This window comes from Tursiops truncatus, chromosome 4 (assembly GCF_011762595.2).
Source record: "Tursiops truncatus isolate mTurTru1 chromosome 4, mTurTru1.mat.Y, whole genome shotgun sequence".
NCBI lineage: Eukaryota > Metazoa > Chordata > Mammalia > Artiodactyla > Delphinidae > Tursiops > Tursiops truncatus.
In genome coordinates, this window is record NC_047037.1 from 56,242,004 (window position 1) to 56,260,114 (window position 18,111).

Here is an 18,111-nt window from a genome sequence, read left to right on the forward strand (position 1 = left end):
CATCTACTGTTGGGAAAGGACACAGCTTCAATTGAATTGATAATTTTCACTCTTGAAGCTAGATGGCAAATACACATGTTCATTATATTATTTTAAATACTTTTTATGTCTGAGGGACTTGAAAATGATTTTAAAACACCAATAACAAAAAAAGGAGTGGTTCACCAGGTCAGGACAGAGAAGTAATACTTGGATTTGAAAAGACACAGGTCAAGAATAACTTTGGTAAGAACCACTTCAGTAGAGGAGCAGGGGATAAAAGGTCATATGAAGTGGCTTAGAGAGAGAATGGGAGATGTGAAAATGGAGACAACCCATATAGGCAGCTATATAGAAGAGTTCTACCATGACAGGGAGCAGAGAAATAGGGTACAGAGTTAGAAGGGGAAATGGGTCAACAGAAGATTTTTTTTAAGATGGCTTAGGCTTCTTTGCATGACAACAGGAGGAAGTCAATAAAAACAAAAGAACAGATGATGCAGGAGCTAAAGCATAGCTACAGAAGCACAGTCCATAAAAAGGCAGAAGAAGATGAGGTACACAGGACTACAGGAGGGATCAACTTCAGATAGTGTCAAGCATTTTATTTCCAAAGCAGTAACCACAGTAGTATTCGAGCAGATATTGCATCCATACATAATGATAATAATGGCAATTAACAATTTTGAGCACTTATGTTACAGGCAGTATTATAAACACTTCATAAATATTATCTCATTTAACCTTCACAAAATCCCTATCAAGTAGGTATAATTATTATCCCTATTTTACATATGAGGAAACTAAGTTCAGAGAGTTAAAAATTTGCCCAAGAGCTTTCAGATAGCTAGGTAGAGGCTGCCCAGATTTGCATTTCTACATATATCCTCTATGAACAATATAGAACAATAAGAAAAACAAATAAAACTGCACAAAAACCATGTCCTCCATACAACTAGAAGCCACAGAATGTCCAGACTCCAAAATAACTGTAAGTGAAAAAGAAAAAACATCAAATCCCAGTGAGTAATCACTCATGCTCCTGCCACAAGCCTTCACAGTAAGTAAGAGCAGTCCAGCAAAAACTGAAGGACAGAGAAAAGAGGAAGCTAGCAGCAGGCCTAAAATTGCTTTATAACCACTACCAGAAAAAGTAAATCCCTTAATTTTATAAATACTAAAACATGATCCAGTCACTGACTGCTGGAGAGGGACTTAAATGTACACATGATCTGAAGTGGGTATCTTCAAAGTGGCTTCTAGAGGAGAAAAAAGGCAAAAAGGAAGGGAGAGGCACCCTTTGGCAACTGGCAGGTGAAAGGGAAAAGAAGCAAAACAGGAAAAGTTAGCGTCCTTCAGGACAAAACAGAACAAAGCAAAAATCAGAGGACATGCAAACACTCTCCTGACCACCGTAAAAAAAAAAAAAAACAACACCTCACAAATTATTAAAGAACTGGACTTTAATACAGTGATAGAAGAGGTTGCCATTGAATAAAGAATCTCATAAACTACCCAAAATCCACATAATGAATAGACAAAAACAAATCAATTCTATACAAAGTTACTACCAAAAAAAGCAATACATCTCAGCAAATGAACCACCCCTCAAAAAAAAAAAAAACAGGGCTTCCCTGGTGGCGCAGTGGTTGAGAGTCTGCCTGCCGATGCAGGGGACATGGGTTTGTGCCCCAGTCTGGGAAGATCCCACATGCCGCGAAGCAGCTGGGCCCGTGAGCCATGGCCACTGAGCCTACGCATCCGGAGCCTGTGCTCCACAACAGGAGAGGCCACAACAGTGAGAGGCCCGCGTACCAAAAAAAAAAAAAAAAAAAAAAAACAGAAGAAAACAACACTCCAAACTGAATTAAATATAGTATTCAAACAAAACTTTGAGGATATAAAAAATCACCTTGAATCAGGAATTCAAAATGTACAAAGAAAAATGGGCAAAACGTAATGAGAAATGAAAAGAAGGAAAATTAAACCCAGGAAAGAAAAAGATAATTATGCCAAAAATGAGGAGTAAATACAAGTGTCAAAGAATAGACTCAAATGAAAATGTAATAAGAGGCATTGAAGAAAGACAGAAAAGCAGTCAAGAAAATAAAAATGATACAAAGAAAAAATGTTAATGGGTCAGAGAGGAAGCAATGGAAATGAAGACAAGTAAAGAAGGAATAACTTATGTAAAACTGGAGTCCCTGAAGAAGAAAAGCAAAACAATCAAACAGAACTAATATTTGAGGGACTTCCCTGGCGGTCCAGTGGTTAAGACTCCACACTTCCAGTGCCGGGGGTGCAGGTTCAGTCCCTGGGTGGGGAACTAAGATCCCACATGCCACTCAGCATGGCCAAAAAAAAAAAAGAAAAACTAATATTTGAAACTATAATTGTCCAAAATTGTCTAAAATTGTCCAAAAGTAAATGAAGATCTGAATCTACATACTGAAAAGGCATACCAGGTATCTGGGAAAATTGACCCAGAACAGTCAAATCTGGGGTAGATCTTTTAAAAGGTATGAGACTTCAAAGAAAAAGAAAAAAGTCCTCAAGCTCTCCAGGCAAAACGATCAAATAACTTACAAAGGCCAAAGAATTAGAATGGCATCCACAATATGCAAAACAAGGCAATAATGGAGCAGGATTTTTAAAAAAATAAAGTGTGAAACAAGGATTTTATGTCCAGCCAACTCTTCCTATATCAAGTGTCAAGACTATAGAAAAACAGTTTTAAATATATAAGACCTTAGGAATTCAATACTTAAAAGTCACTCTTCAGAAACCTATTAGAGCTTCATTCAACAAAGAAATGACTGGGAAAACTTCAGCAAAAAGGCTGATGGTAAGTATTTTCATATGTCTAATTGTATCAAAGACTAAATAAAAGGTGAAGATGAGGGTGAAAGATCAATGTTCAAATATTATACATTATGATACAATGGAAATAATGCAACAAAAAATGGGAAGAAAAAGGAAAGAGGAAAGTAGAATAAGCTATTGATTCTGCAATAGGCAACTGTCGGGATACCATTAAAAACTGACAAACCAGACATTAAAACATTAAATAACCAAACAGGCTGGTAAAATCATTTTAAATAGAAATAAGAAAGATGAATAAGAAAATGAAATATGGACTACAAAGGATGGTATGGTGTGACACTTTTCTAAATATACCTTTAGGTATGATTCTGACTTCTAGAACTATGTTAACATTTTACAGACTTAGAAAAAGAATCAAAGCCAACAAGAATTGGGGAAGACCCGAAATGAAATACATACAAACAGAAATAAGCCTAACTATATGAAAAAATAAATACCATAACCGCACTGAAGGCAGAGGGAAGAAAAAAACTATTCACATAGTCTCAAAGTATCTCCCCCATGATACTTATTAAGCACAAAAAGAAAAACAGTAACTTTACAAAGGACAGACCTAGCAGGTAGCACCTTTGTAAACTAAGTAACTTTGTAAAACAGTATTTTGACTACACACTGTAATGCTAAAGACAAAAAGAACAATGCACAAATATTTTCCTCTCATTAGTAGGCTTGTTTTTCAAAAGGACATAGATTATCAATCCCTGAACTACTTTATGTGTACTGTGAGTGAATGAGTGTGTGTCTGTGTTGTGAACAATGAAAGTCCAGGTTTCTCACTATCAAAGAAAGGAGTTAAACATTAAGATAAGGTGGAAAGCTGGAATGAACACTGTCATGTTGTATTGAAATTTTAAGCATCAGCCTGAACTCAGTTTTCAATATGTGTACGTATAGATAAATACAAATGTATGTATACATACATATATATTACTAGCTCTGTCATGAGAAGATCTAGAAGCAATGACACTCCAGTACCAAAGGGCACACCTAACACTTAGATTTTGGTTTCTAAATACCATTCTCCAATAAAAGAAACCTGGCTCCTTGAAGAAATGGTTGGCATGGGGAAGGTACAACAAAATACTGGAATATTTTGTATTGTCAGAAAGTAAGGAACTATGCAAAAAATTATGGAGACCTATCAGAAGAACATAAGCAGCAGCCTGAAGGGACACACACTGGTCAAATGTGAGACAGTTAAAACATCAAAATAAATTACAGTAAGTGTTTATATCCCTGGAATAAAATAAGAATCCATAATCCATAGTGATATTCATTAATTAATTAACTAATTAATTAACTAATTAAGAAGAAAAAAGTTCTTCTTTAAAGTAAAATTCTAACTATAAATGTAGAAAGAATGATTAAAACAGAAAAATCACCATTTGGCAAACACCACAGTAATAATCGTTGCAGGGAAGAATCATCAATAGATGCTAAAATCACTGAGTAAAAATATAATGAGAAATATTCACGTAGTCTCAAAGTATCCCCTCATATGATACTTATTAAACATGAGAAGAAAAATAATAACTTTACAAAGGAGAACCCTGGCAGGCACCACATTAACCAGTGATCAAAGTTAACAGCACCAGTGATGCAAAATATTCACATCATGTCCTTCCCAAAATGAGGAACTGGGAAGGACACAACCTTGGTTCTATGGTATTCCTGTCCAAAAGACCACATAACCTGAATTTAAGCATGAGAAAACAACAAACAAACCCAAATTGGGACACTCTACAAAACAACTCTTCAAAAATTGCAAGATGGTAAAAAGCACAGGAAAACTTAACCCATCCAGATTAAAGAATACATAACAACTACATGCAAAATTTTATCCTGGATTGGATCCTGGAATCAGAGAAAGTACATTAGTAGACAATTGGTGAAATGTAAACAGTCTGTGGATTAGATAATATTGTTGTTATCAGTGTTGATTTCCTGATTTTGCTAATTACACTGCAGTTACATAAAATATAAAATTTGGAGAATCTGATGAGGTGCATTCAGAAATTTTTTAGAAGTGTTTTGTAAGTTAAAAGTTACTCAAATTAAAAAGTTAATAAAATAAAATAAAACTTGCCCAAAGCCACAAGTAAATGCCAGAGCTGGGAACACGCTTGTTCCAGAGCCCATACCAACATGCTCCACTGCACCTTAGGACAACTAAACACAATTAAAGACTAACTCAGGTACCAGGAGCTGTTCTAAATGCCTTAAACATACTAACTTGCAGGTATTATAAGTATCATCATTATCATCATCATCTTCATGAGGCATAGAGAAATGAGGAAATATTTCCAATATCATACATCTAGTAAGTAGTAAGACTACAACTTGAACACTAGCTTAACCCCAAAGTCCATGATTTCATGTTCTTAACTAATATCCTATAAAACAGATGCTAGAAAAGAAAATAATAAGAAATCAAAAGATCCTTAAAAATTACAGATATGATTGTCAAAATAAAAAAAAATTCAACATAGCATTAGAATTTAAGAATATCTCTCAGAAATTAAAGAAATAAGAGAGAAGAGATAAGAAGTATGAAGAATCAATCCAGCTAATCCAAGATAGAGCTAACAGAATTACCGGGAAAAAAAAAAGAGACAGAAAATATAGAGAAGAATATTATCAAGGAAATAGTACCAAAGAAAATTCTCCAGAGTTCAAGAGAAACAGGAGTATGCAAACTGAAAGGATCCACTAGTGCTGACAGCGACAAATGAATAAAGACCCAGACCTAGACACATCCATCATTGTGAAATTTCAGATACCAAGGATAAAGAGGAAAGCCTAAAAACTTCCAGAAAAAAAACGTCCAAATTAAAGTGGGTCACCCACAAGAGAATAAGAATCTGAATAAGATTTCTCTTCAGCAACACTAGGAAGACAAAAAACAAAACAAAACAAATCAAAACAAAACACACACATACACAAACACAAAAAAATGCAGTATAGCCTTTAACATTCTTAGGAAAATAATTTTCAGCCTGGAACTGAACTGTCAAATATGAAGATATAATACAGACATTTTTAGAAACACAAAGGCTCAGAAAAATTTATTTCCCATTCATCACTCCATCACTTTTTTATTTTATTTTTTTTTTGAAGATTTTTTTTTGATGTGGACCATTTTTAAAGTCTTTATTGAACTTGTTACAGTACTGTTTCTGTTTTATGTTTTGGTTTTTTGGCCACAAGGCATGTGGGATCTTAGCTCCCCAACCAGGGATCAAACCCACACCCCCTGCATTGGAAGGTGAAGTCTTAACCAGTGGACCTCGAGGGAAGTCCCTCCCTCACTTTAAAGAGAGAGATGTGTTGTAATACAAATTTATATTTATCCTTTCTTCCTTCAAGTAAGGTGAAGATGTACTCCAACAAAACAAGATTAAAAAAAAAAAAGAAAACATGTATATTTAGAAATAGTAGCCTAAGCCATAGAGTAATGAAGAGAAGTTCAAAATTAACAGCTGTGCAGCAAAGCCAGAGGGCAACCAGTTGAGACTGGAGCAAGAAGATAGAGGGATCCAGAAGACGGGGCGGGGGGAAGGATCCCACACAACAGACAGAGTGTTCAAGAGTTGGAAGGGAAAATGAGGATATGATAAAAATACATTATGTAAGAAAAAGAAAGGAGAAAAGAAAAGCAATGAAAAACTATAGGGAATACAAAAATCTACACAATGAAGTCATGATCCAAATGTAAAATATCTAGTCCAAATTAGAACAGGAATCAGTGGGTTTCATGAAGATAAGTGAAACGGACTGTAAACAATAAACAGAAAGATTAAGAAACTAGTAGATTTTTTTAAGGCATAAGATTCTTCTCTGTATATTTTTTAAAAGTGTGAGAAACTCAAAGAAAAACAAAAAGCTATTTCAAAGTTATAATCCACATATGAAGCAAACTAAAATGGACATGATTTTGAGTAACTGGTGACTTAAAAGAAAGGGCTACCCATCTGAACACCTCTTTTAAGTAGCATGGAATCATGACATTGGACACAAAGAGAAAGAAACAGCTTTGCAGTGAATATTTCCCTACTGTTAATAATGCAAAAGCTGAATATCAATTTTCAAAGGTCGGAATCACCTGCAAATACGAAGCATGGGAAACTTAATTTGATTACAGAATAAACAAAAATGTGATAAACCTTGATAGTGTCAAAATAAAACTACAGCCAACCCAAGATGGGAGGTAGAAAGAAGAATGGAGAAGAAAGAAAAGGTAGGGGATGGATAAGGAAGGGAGAACAGGTGATTACTGCTTTTCATTATAAGTACTTTGTTCTATAGGCATTATTTTGCGAAAAATATCTTTTAATGTTTTAAGGAGAAAGCTGTTACCAGTGCAAATGCTACAAAGAGGTCAAGTGAGAAAGCTAGATCTGGCCTGTAAAATCACGGATGACCTTGAAAAGACCATTTCATGAGAATATTGGCATGGAAACCAGAGTATGGTGGGCTGGGAAATGAAGACCTGAAGAGGACAAGTATACCCAGCAGAACTCTAAGGACAGGAGAGAAGAAAAGAAAGGTTGCTAACAAGAATTAAAAAGAAAGGGAAGGTTGTTGTTGCTATTTTTATTTACATGGGGAAAAAACCTGAGCATGTTTTTAATTTGACTAAGGTAAAGAAGAGACGACAGGTGATGAAATCCAGAGTACAGGATGAGGAATCAGCCTTGCACAGAAGAAGGGATATCTATTCTTCTGAAATACAAAGAAATGAGGTAGGGATGGATTCAGTTTGGGAGGCGGAAAGGCGGTGAGATCCAGCTAACAGGATCACAAAGAGCTTCTTCATCCACTGATGAAGTGTATTTTGACCATTCTCAGTACACTGCAAGCTCATATGAAAAACAATCAGACAGGAAATTTTTGAAAACATAAAAATTAGCTGAAATTAGAGATTATGCTATCCAAAGCTGGGTGATCAATGTGAAAATGTATGTGCCAAAGTCAGTACTTTAAATTTGGGGATAACATCAGATGTATTCTCTGTATTATGAATTAAGATCACTACTTTCAGTATTACAATTCTAGAGCTACTTTTTCCTCCTGTGTTCTATCTCTCTTTCTTTCTTTCTTTTTTTTTATATTTTGGCTGCATTGGGTCTTCGTTGCTGTGCGCGGGCTTTCTCTAGTTGTGGCAAGTGGGGCCTACTCTTCATTGAGGTGCGCGGGCTTCTCATTGCAGTGGCTTGTCTTTGTTGCAGAACACAGGCTCTAGGCACGCGGGCTTCAGCAGTTGTGGCACACGGGCTCAGCAGTTGTGGCTTGCTGGTTCTGGAGCACAGGCTCAGTAGTTGTGGCGCACAGGCTTAGTTGCTCCACAGCAATGTGGGATCTTCCAGGACCAGGGCTCGAACCTGTGTCCCCTGCATTGGCAGGCAGATTCTTAACTGCTGCGCCACCAGGGAAGTCCCTATTTCTCTTTCAAATTAACCTGATTACTATGATAGGCTATTATTTGGCTACTAAATATTACAAATAGAAATCTATGTTTATGACAGATTTTTAAAATTTACCTTGAGTAACTAGTTCTTTTTCAAAAGAGTACAGGAATTTACAAAAAAAAAATGGTTGACTTTATTTTAAAATGTAGATGCTTTAGCAAAATTTATCCATGCTTTTTGCTTTTTAAATTTCTGTTAATGACCTTCCATCCTAAAGTAGTTCTTCCTCTAGGCATTTATGCTGCTGAAACAGTGTTACGTTACTCCATGACAGGCTTACCCTAAGTAACCTGAAGCCTGCAGACGAATTTTAATAAAATGAAGACATGTTTTTCCTCCAAAGGTTTTACTTTAAATTATAACTAAAACCATAATTTTGAGACCACAAAAATATGCACCCTCATTAAAAATTAAACAACAGCTAAGGGTATTTTGAAGCAAGCTGACTGGGTTAAAAAGTCCTGGGAATAAAACTAAATCTGTGATGATCACTGATACGCATGGGTCATTGCTAAGGCAGCCCCAACTTAAGAACACAAGGATGGCAGGGAAAGATCGCAGTGAGCTTAAAGGGAAGTATTTATTGAGCAGTTTCCATTGTGGGTCCTGGATTACTGGAACATGATACAGTCAGACTCTAGTGTAACACCACTCAAACCAGACTAAGGGTTGTTTACAATACCCTGGGCAATTTGAAACTTTGAGATTTCAACAATGGCATCAACTAACTAAAACATTTTGAGTAGTGTAATCAACTGTGATTTATTACCTCACATGAATGTGTTTCTAGCTTATAAATAAGCTACCACTGACCCCTTTTATCTCACACATAATTGAAATAATGAATTTGTAGTCTTGGTATCACTCTGTATTAAAAATTACAAAGCAGGCGTTTAGAGTTGAAACAAAACTTTACTCCCACCATCTCACCAGCCATTAGCTTTATTAGTCTACAATCATTGCCTCTGCCTATTTCTGGTTCGCAATAAGACTTACTCATTAGTCTTACTCCTGTCTTTAGCAGCCTTTTAAAATCACAGCCTATTCATGTACCCTTGGTGTAGTCTCTGATGCATCTTTCAGGCTAACATTTCTATGCTTTCCTTCTATGTTGGTTCATCCACCTCTAGGTTGTGTTCATGTTCTGATTGTTTATTATTCTGACTTACTCTTTGATCCACACTCTCTCATCTTGACATTTCTATCCCGTTGAAATCGAGATTTCACGTCTAAATTAGCTTTTGTCTATGCTACCCTAATGAAATTGCTCTGTACTTGTATATATGAACTGCTTTGCTTTGTTCCTCTGCCGAAAACTTCTTCTTTAAGAATTACCAGTGACATTGGTTTCATTCAAATCTTTGCTTCTAAGCTCTTAGGAATAGGCTTTTATTACACCCAAACATTTCATTTTCCATTAGGTTCCACTCTCTTGATACCTGCTTGCTTCTTCTCTACTCTAACCTTCCTTAGTTTTGGGCTGCTTAAATTGTTTCTATGACAGGCTATCCTTTCCTCCAACTTTTCCACTTAAAAATTCTGATTATTGAGAAATTTATCTAAAATTTACTTCCATTTTCTTATATTTTCTAATTTATATATTCAATGTATCACTGAGGGAGCTGAAATTAAGTATATATTACTCATCAGCTAAAAAGTTCAGAGTGTACACACACACAAATGTGGAAGAAAAGAAAAAATCTAAATAAATGTTGATTCTCTTTCTTATTTAAGCTTTAGAATCCAACGACCCTGCTCAAACTGAATTCTCTCTATGTATAACCAAAAGCATCCATCACTGTCTATAAAGTCACAAAGTGATATTAGGAGAAAAACAGGCAGGAGGTGTATGCACAATCCATGCACACATATTAAAATTACACATTGCCCGAGAGTCTTCCCTCATAAAAGTAAACAACTCTTCTGTAAAGAGTAATTATATGTTTGTATGACACACAAGTGGGCTTGCTCCCAAGTTAATGGTTTACTAGGGGCTTTACACAGCTAAAAATTAAAACTTTAGAACCCAGGCTTGATTTTTCATAGTGAGTCGTAGGCCATAAAACTGAATATTCCACAGGAACAAATGAAGACAAAAATTAGCACTGTGTCTTGGATTTGAGATAGATTATCCATCCTAACAGACTCCAACCGAATGGCAAAACAGGCAAAGGAAGACCCTGTATCAAACCATCATCGTGGAGAGTGGTACACAGACAGAATGAGAGTAGGGGTTGGGGAAAAGGAAAAAAATGTAAACTAAAACCAGAAGAGGCCTTTATGAACCAATAATGACATGTGTCAAGATCTGGGTGATAATCAACTCAACTTTTTGCACCAGAGGGCAAAACAAACCCAAACAACAGGAACTCCAGAGAAGTAACATATCATGTTTCCCCCTAAATCCCAGAGAAAACAATTCACCACCAAAATGTTTCTGATGTACAATCACAAAGTGACACAATTATCACTCTTCAAGATCAAAACAAAACAAAAAAGACCTGCACCCAGAGTAAATAAAAGCTTTAAGTTGGAGAAAGTTGTAGAGGCACAATAGAAGAAACATCTTTGTAACAGTCATCTTTCTACCATACTGTCTTATTATTTTAGATATTCATGCAGAGAATAGTCAAATCAATGATGACCCAGAAGATACACTTTCATTCAATGGCATTTGGCCTCAATTGCTTCTTTGAGCTCTTTTCTCAAAAAAAGGATATAATTTTATATACAGAAAACAATCTAGAATAAAAAGAAATACTGTACTCTCTTTCTAGCCAAAATTTAATTTTCCATTTGTTCTTCGGTAATAACATCCTTTAAAATTGTCCTTTCCACTAGTTATTCTACATGGAGGTGGAAGCTTTACATCTTAGAAATAAGTAACAGCTCATACTAAAGGCTAAAAGGAGTCAGAGTATGATTATTAAAAATGAAGAACAGGGTTCAATACTGCAATGTCATTTTATTCTCACTACAGAAAGATACCTGTGTTTTCCTTAGCAGTGACAGAGGTCACCAGGAAAAGCATAAGATTCATATACAGAGAATACCCTGAACTGATACAAACTGTATTAGCTAGAAGAGAATATTTATAAAACTAATTCTTCTAAACAATTTTGACACTGGATTGAGTTTGGTACACCATGTTTCAAACAGCTGTTCTCCTTAGCATCACAGGTTCAAACGCGCATAGACGATTTACATTTAACAACTGGTAAGCTATCAAATGCCACACAGCTAAGTGTAGGAGGTTGAGAGAGACGCCATCCTATGAAAAGTGATGCTTTTTTTTTAAAGTAGGAACATTGTGTTTTTAGCCAAACAAACTAATACTTAGCCATCTTATTATTCCAGGCACAACTGGTCATTTCAGAGACAACTCTGAATTGGGCAGAGCCCTGAAATGTTCTCCCACTAAATGCCTGATTTTTCTCTTCTTCCCTTACCTGATAATGAGCCTGGGCTTGCTGTGCTGAGTTCAAGGTGACATTGCAGAGCTTGCAGTACAGGGGCTTACATAGCTCCTCCAGGGCAGTGTCTTGCTCCCCTCCCTTAGGTAACTCTTCTTCCCCGGCCAGAGGCAAGGAAGCCTCCTGCCCAAAAGACTTCTGCGGCGGAAGCGGCAAGGTTCCTGTAGACCTGGCGGCCACTGACATAGGAGGAGAGGATGAGGGCCGCTTAGGCGGAGGAAGCCCAGCGTGTTGCAAGAGGATCATTGGGTAGGAAAGACTTGGGCATAATCCAGTGGGTGACGAGAAGTCGGGTCTTCAAATCTGAATCAACAGCAAAAAAATACTTAAAAATGTGTCCTCTGCAATATGACGTGTAAATTGACCACACCATCTGCCCCTTCCTCTACTTCTCCAAACCATCTTTAGGACTCCTTTCCTTTTACCTCATCCAGCAGACTGCCCCTGTGTGTTAATCCACACTGACACAGTGCTCTTCCACTGAGAACAGCTTTATAGATCTGGCTTGATTTTGCTTGGCACAGCTCCAAATGCAGTCCCTCTGGCCCAGGAACATTATTAACAGTATTGCATCCGTGGCTAATTAAATCTAAAAATCACATGGCTGAAATGGACATCAAAGGTCACCCAGTCCAGACCCCTTCCCTCAGGCACACTTAAACACTCCTGACCATAATCATGCATAGACAAAAAAAACAACACCACCAGCAAAGAACCTTAGCAAATATCTCCTTTCCATGCAAACTAGTCTTTCTATCCAAATGATATCAAAAAGAATGAAATAAAGAGTGTCACTGCTCAGATTACTGCCAGCACTTCTAGAACTAGCTAAAATATCACGGAACTCTAGGAAAAAATCTGAGTTACCATGTGACAAAAATAAATCAAAGTGTACCTTCTGATCAACTAGTAATATTTAAATAATTGAGCCAATGACTCCTCAGAGCAGAGGCTGCAAGCAGACAACCTATACGCCACATGCAGCCACAGATGTGCTCTGCTTGGAATATACAGTGTTTTGTTTTGCTTTCATTTTTAAATTGAATTAAAGTCAACATTTAAAAATCAAAAGATTTGTGGCTCCTCTTGATAAAAGGGTGATCTGGCAACACTTGGCCCATGGTCCTACATGGGCAACAATTAGCTAGTTAGTGCTGACAGGCACTGTCCCGGGGTAGCCAAGCTTGCCTTCTCTAGGCCACCTCAGTCTGCACTCAGCCTGCTGCCTATATTCATATTACTTGCCTGCTCCCCGTAAGCTTAAGACCCCACCTCATATAGCCTTAGATGGTATTCATGAGTCCACTATAAAATCAGAGTATTTTCTCTCCCTCTAGAGGTAAATTACCTACATGAAATAGTGTATCAAGTAAATGTCCAATGGCATACTGAATCACACTACCACAAGCCCCAATATAATTCTAGTTCCTCAGTCTTTCGACTACTTGCTTTCCCCTTCTTATTAAATAACTGATAGTCTCTATTCTGTTTCCCTCAGAAAAGACCCAGTATGTTCCAGTCCCACTTCAATTTTATCTATGATTTCTCCGGTCTCCCACCCAGATGGCAACTTCTAACCCTGAGTATCTCAAAATGAACCACAGTATGCACTTTGAGTTCCCACAATTCTAATTAACCCAAATTAAAATCCTTATTTCAAACTCCTCTATTCTTTTCACTCTCAATACTATTAAAACCTCTTTTCTTGGTCAATAGAATATGGCTATTTTAAGCTGCTGAAATTTTCCATCTGCAATAGAAATGTGTACATTTTATGACAATAATAGATTTACTAAAATTAACCAAGAACATTTTGAAAAGTTAAAAGTCTCTTTTACCACATTTAATAAGTATATACACATGGAAATTGCAACCAAGTAACAGCTTTTATACTAAATTCAGGGTCTTGGGGCAGCAAAGGACATCAGTGCAATGGGAAAATAATATAGTAAAGGACAAAGTACATAAATTATTAGTCATAGTACTTAACAATACTTCTCATTAAACATAATATTTAGAAATACAACAATATTATTTTATTCTCAAGCAGAAGTATGCTGTCCATTTCTCTGAGAATATTTTTTTAAAAAGCAATACAGATTTAGAACATTTAAAAAGTCAGGGTCTCTATAACCATATTATTTCTCTCAATTAAGTCAAAGACATTCAGAAAGCAGATACAGATATTTTGAAAAGGGAAACTAAGGAGACAAAGACCACTTTTTTTAAGTTCAACTACCTAATTATAATAATTCATAATATTAAAAAACTACACATACCACCTGTACAGAGACATACTGATACCAAAGTGCCAATGACAAGCTGTCAGCTCAGAAGAGAAATGGTGGAGGAGGGTGTCAAAACATCTGGATAAAGGAAATCAGCAATATAAACAGAAAATCAAATGCTACCAAATGCCTAGACATGTCTGGACTTGTTTTATGAAAGTTTACTCCCACTTGAGGAAATACCAGCATGTGTCTCCCCCAGTGTTGTCTACAGGCTTCCATCAAAATAAAGGCCTGATAAAATCCCCTGAATTGAAGAAAAAATTCTCACCAAGTACAGACTTACCCATTATTGCATCTTACCTTTATAATGTTTAAAGAATAGCTAGATAGTCCAAAATTCTTTCTTGTAATATTTAACAATCGAAACGATGTCAACTCCCCCCAAAAGCGTCTATGCATGACAATTACATCAGGTATTTCTATACTTGCAAAAAAAAAAAAAAAAAAACTAGCGGAAAATAAAAAACTAAAAGAAATACTAAAACGAAGCCTTCAGTGAAAGCAGGAATGGTGGAATATAAAGAGACTCAAAGCACTTGCGACTCAGATCTGCTCAACTACTGCATTAGATTAAAAGAAACTAACTTGATAGCTGATGTAAATAAAATATTCCTTGGATCAAAAAAGCCATTCAATTTGATGCTTGAAGTGGCATAATGAAGGATTTATGGTGGTTAATATCCCGGTTTGGAAGGGGTTGAGGGGCAATAAAGAAAATCAAAGCTTCAGTGTACCCTATTTAAAGAAAACGAATGATCATATAGCATAGTTTTCATGATCGGACTGGGGCCTACTCTTCACTTACTGTATTAAAGACAACCACTTTCTCATTTGGAGAAATCTTCTTAGGAAAGGGAACACAATAAAGGAACAGGTTACTGGCACCTCAATAAACTAGGGAAGTCTGTAATTGGGAATTCTGGAAACGAGGGAAAGACGGTGAGTGTTATTCAAAGGTCATCAGAAAGCAGCGAGAAGGAATGAGAGAGAGGAAAATAGAAAAATAATCAGTTGAGGTAAGGTATATCACATAAGGAAGACCCAAAAGAACGGAAGAATCTGGGGGAGAAGAGGCCTTGGTAGATTGGCGAATGTTCTCTAGGCTCAGCTATGACGGTTCCTAATCCCAGGGAACCTTTCACGTTATTTGAATCAAAGCTACATATACTTCAGCATCGCCCACATATACCTTACATTCTTAAAATGTGCATGCATACACACGAGCGCGCACACACATACATACACATACACACGCACCTCAATCCCATAAGGATGCCATCACGAAACATGGAATCCCCGGTCTCCCACGGGGCGGGGGCAAGCGCGAGGGCCAAGGCAGCTGCACGCCTAAAATGATCCAAACAGTACACGTGAAATGCTTATAAACAAACAGATAAATAAAAGCAGCGCAAGTCTGTCACGTGGAGGGCAGGTGGAAAGACCGCACCGGAAAGGAACTCCTAGTCCCGTCGCTCCTGTGCTCGTCCTAAATGCCCCGAGGCTCGCGATCGCCCGCACTTACCGGAACCCCCAGAACGCTCCGGGAGTCTGGGCGCCGCGTCTGCCCGGGACGCCCGCCGCCCTCGGTCCTCCGCACCCCGCTCGGCCCGGTTCAACTCCGCCTCCCTCCCCGCAACTTTCTCGCTGGTCCCGCCGAGCCCCCTCCGCAGCTAAAGGCTGACTGTCAAAAGTCAGTCCAACCGGACCCACAGGGAAACAGCTGCAGGAAGTGACTGCGGAACCCGGAGGCTGCGGAGGAGGAGACTGAAGGCGCCGGCCCGGCGTCGCCAGTGCGCATGTGCTTGGTGGAGCAGGCCCCGTGGCGGCGGCAACTACAGCGGCGGCGGAGGCTCCAGCCCCGGGCTGGTGGGGCGCACGCCCGGCAGGTGCGGGGACTGTGAGCGCAGGGGCGCTGAGCAGGAGCGGCGAACCAAGGCACGAGTCAGAGGGAGGATGCACCACCGCGAGTCCTAAGACCTGTTCATCATATAACCTGGAAAGTTGATCCAGAGCAGAAACCTGGGCAGAGTTTTTGCAACTTTCATCTCCTGTCACTGAGATCCAAACCTTTTTCATTCCAGCCCCACCCTCAGTCCGCTGATTGCCGGCTAAGGCGGCAGAGTGGAGTGGCCAAAATATCCAGGTTCTTTTAACCTGCTGCGACAGAACCTTTAAATTGCACCTTTCCCCAGGAAGGAGGAAGACTAGTCCGGCTGCCTACTCAGTGGTCTCCAATCACACAAGAAAACACAGAGGGAGAGGGAGAGACAGAGACAGACAGACAGACTTGCCCTCTCCCCAGCATCAGAGTGGGCAAGGGATAGAGAAGACCTTCCCTTGAGCGCGCGCGCGCGCGCGCGCGCACACACACACACACACACACACACACACACACACACACCAGCCGCGCCTGCAAAACAGGAAAGACTAGGAAGAGACTGGCTAAGGCCAAAATGTCACATCCTCTCATAGTCAACCTCAACACTTTCAGGGTTGACATTGAAAGATGAGCTGAGAAAATTCCAGCTCTAAAATTCTGTTAACTTGTAAATTAACCCATAGGAATATTTCCGGGGGGGGGGGGGCACGTAAAATATACATAACATAAATTTACCATTTTCACCATGTTAAGTGTTCAGTTCAGTGCCATTAAGTACATTCACAACGTTGTGTACTTATTTTTTAATCATTAATTAAAATGTCAAGGAGACCTACTTATAGAAAGATGTGCCTTAGTAGTAGGCAAACCACTGCAGGAAATTAAAGCTGTTTCTTTGGTTGAAACACACCATCCAGTGCTACCACCAACACACGAAATTGACTGTTTTCTAGAAATGACTTAATAAATACATTGACTGTTTAGCAATCACACCCACAGCTAGTGTACACAGGCCATTTGGGGAGAGTAATCCATCATGCTTAGGTAGAAAACAAATTGTTTTTCTGAACTAATTTTCTGTTTATATATACATACTTTATATGTCAAGTTTTTAAATGGCCACATTGTTTTTAAGTAGTCTGGTTTGATTCTTCCATATAAAACTGTCCAGTTTCCCCATCGCCATTTATTGAAGAGGCTGTCTTTCCCCCATTGTATATTCTTGCCTCTTTTGTCATAGATTAATTGACTATATAAGTATGAGTTTATTTCTGGGCTCTCTATCCTGTTCCATTGATCTGTCTGTTTTTATGCCAGTACGATGCTGCTTTGATTACTGTAGTTTTGTAGTATAGTCTGAAGACAGGGAGCATGATACCTCCAGCTCTGTTCTTCTTTCTCAAGATTGTTTTGGCTGTTCAGGGTCTTTGTGTTTCCATACAATTTTTAGAATTATTTGTTCTAGTTTGTGAAAATGCCATTGGTATTTTGATAGGGCTTGCATTAAATCTGTAGATTGCCAGGGGTATTATTGTCATTTTAACAGTACTAGTTCTTCCAATCCATGAACACAGTATATCTTTCCATCTGTCTGTGTCATCTTCAATTTCTTTCATCAGTGTCATAGTTTTCTGAGTACAGGTCTTTTACCTCATTAGGTAGGTTTATTCCTAGGCATTTTATCCTTTTTGATATCATGGTAAATGGAATCGTTTCCTTAACTTCTCTTTCTGATAGTTTGTTGTTAGTGTATAAAATTGCAACAGATTCCTGTATAATAATTTTGTATCCTGCAACTTTATCAAATTCATTGATTAGTCCTAGTAGTTTTCTGGTGGCATCTTTAGGATTTCCTATGTATAGTATTGTGTCATCTGCAAACAGTGACAGTTTTACTTCTTCCTTTCCAATTTGGATTCCTTTTATTTCCTTTTCTTCTCTGATGGCTGTGGCTAGGGTTTCCAATACTATGTTGAATAAAAGTGGCAAGAGTGGACATTCTTGTCTTGTTCCTGATCTTAGAGGAAATGCTTTCAGCTTTTCACCATTGAATATGATGTTGGCTATAGGTTTGTCATATATGGCCCTTATTATATTGAGGTATATGCCCTCTGTACCCACTTTGCTGAGAGATCTTT

At 38.0% G+C, this 18,111-nt stretch overlaps 1 protein-coding gene across 5 annotated transcripts in view; it reads right to left on the bottom strand.

Annotated features, from left to right (window-relative positions):
- ZMAT3 (zinc finger matrin-type 3) overlaps positions 1 to 16,424 on the bottom strand; it is a 32,688-nt gene extending 16,264 nt beyond the window's left edge. The window contains exons 1-3 of one of the 5 annotated variants that reach the window (XM_019946248.3): positions 15,617 to 15,841; positions 15,352 to 15,441; positions 11,780 to 12,106 (exon numbers count right to left, since the gene is read on the bottom strand). In XM_019946248.3, coding sequence (XP_019801807.1) covers positions 11,780 to 12,049 — 270 coding nt within the window. In that variant the 5' untranslated portion in view covers positions 12,050 to 12,106; positions 15,352 to 15,441; positions 15,617 to 15,841. Of the gene's footprint in view, positions 1 to 11,779; positions 12,107 to 14,082; positions 15,293 to 15,351; positions 15,442 to 15,616 lie in introns of those variants that run through there. The other 4 variants (XM_004313907.4, XR_002178613.3, XM_004313906.4 and 1 more) reach the window with 4 other exon arrangements.
- Between the last annotated feature and the right edge of the window lie 1,687 nt (positions 16,425 to 18,111).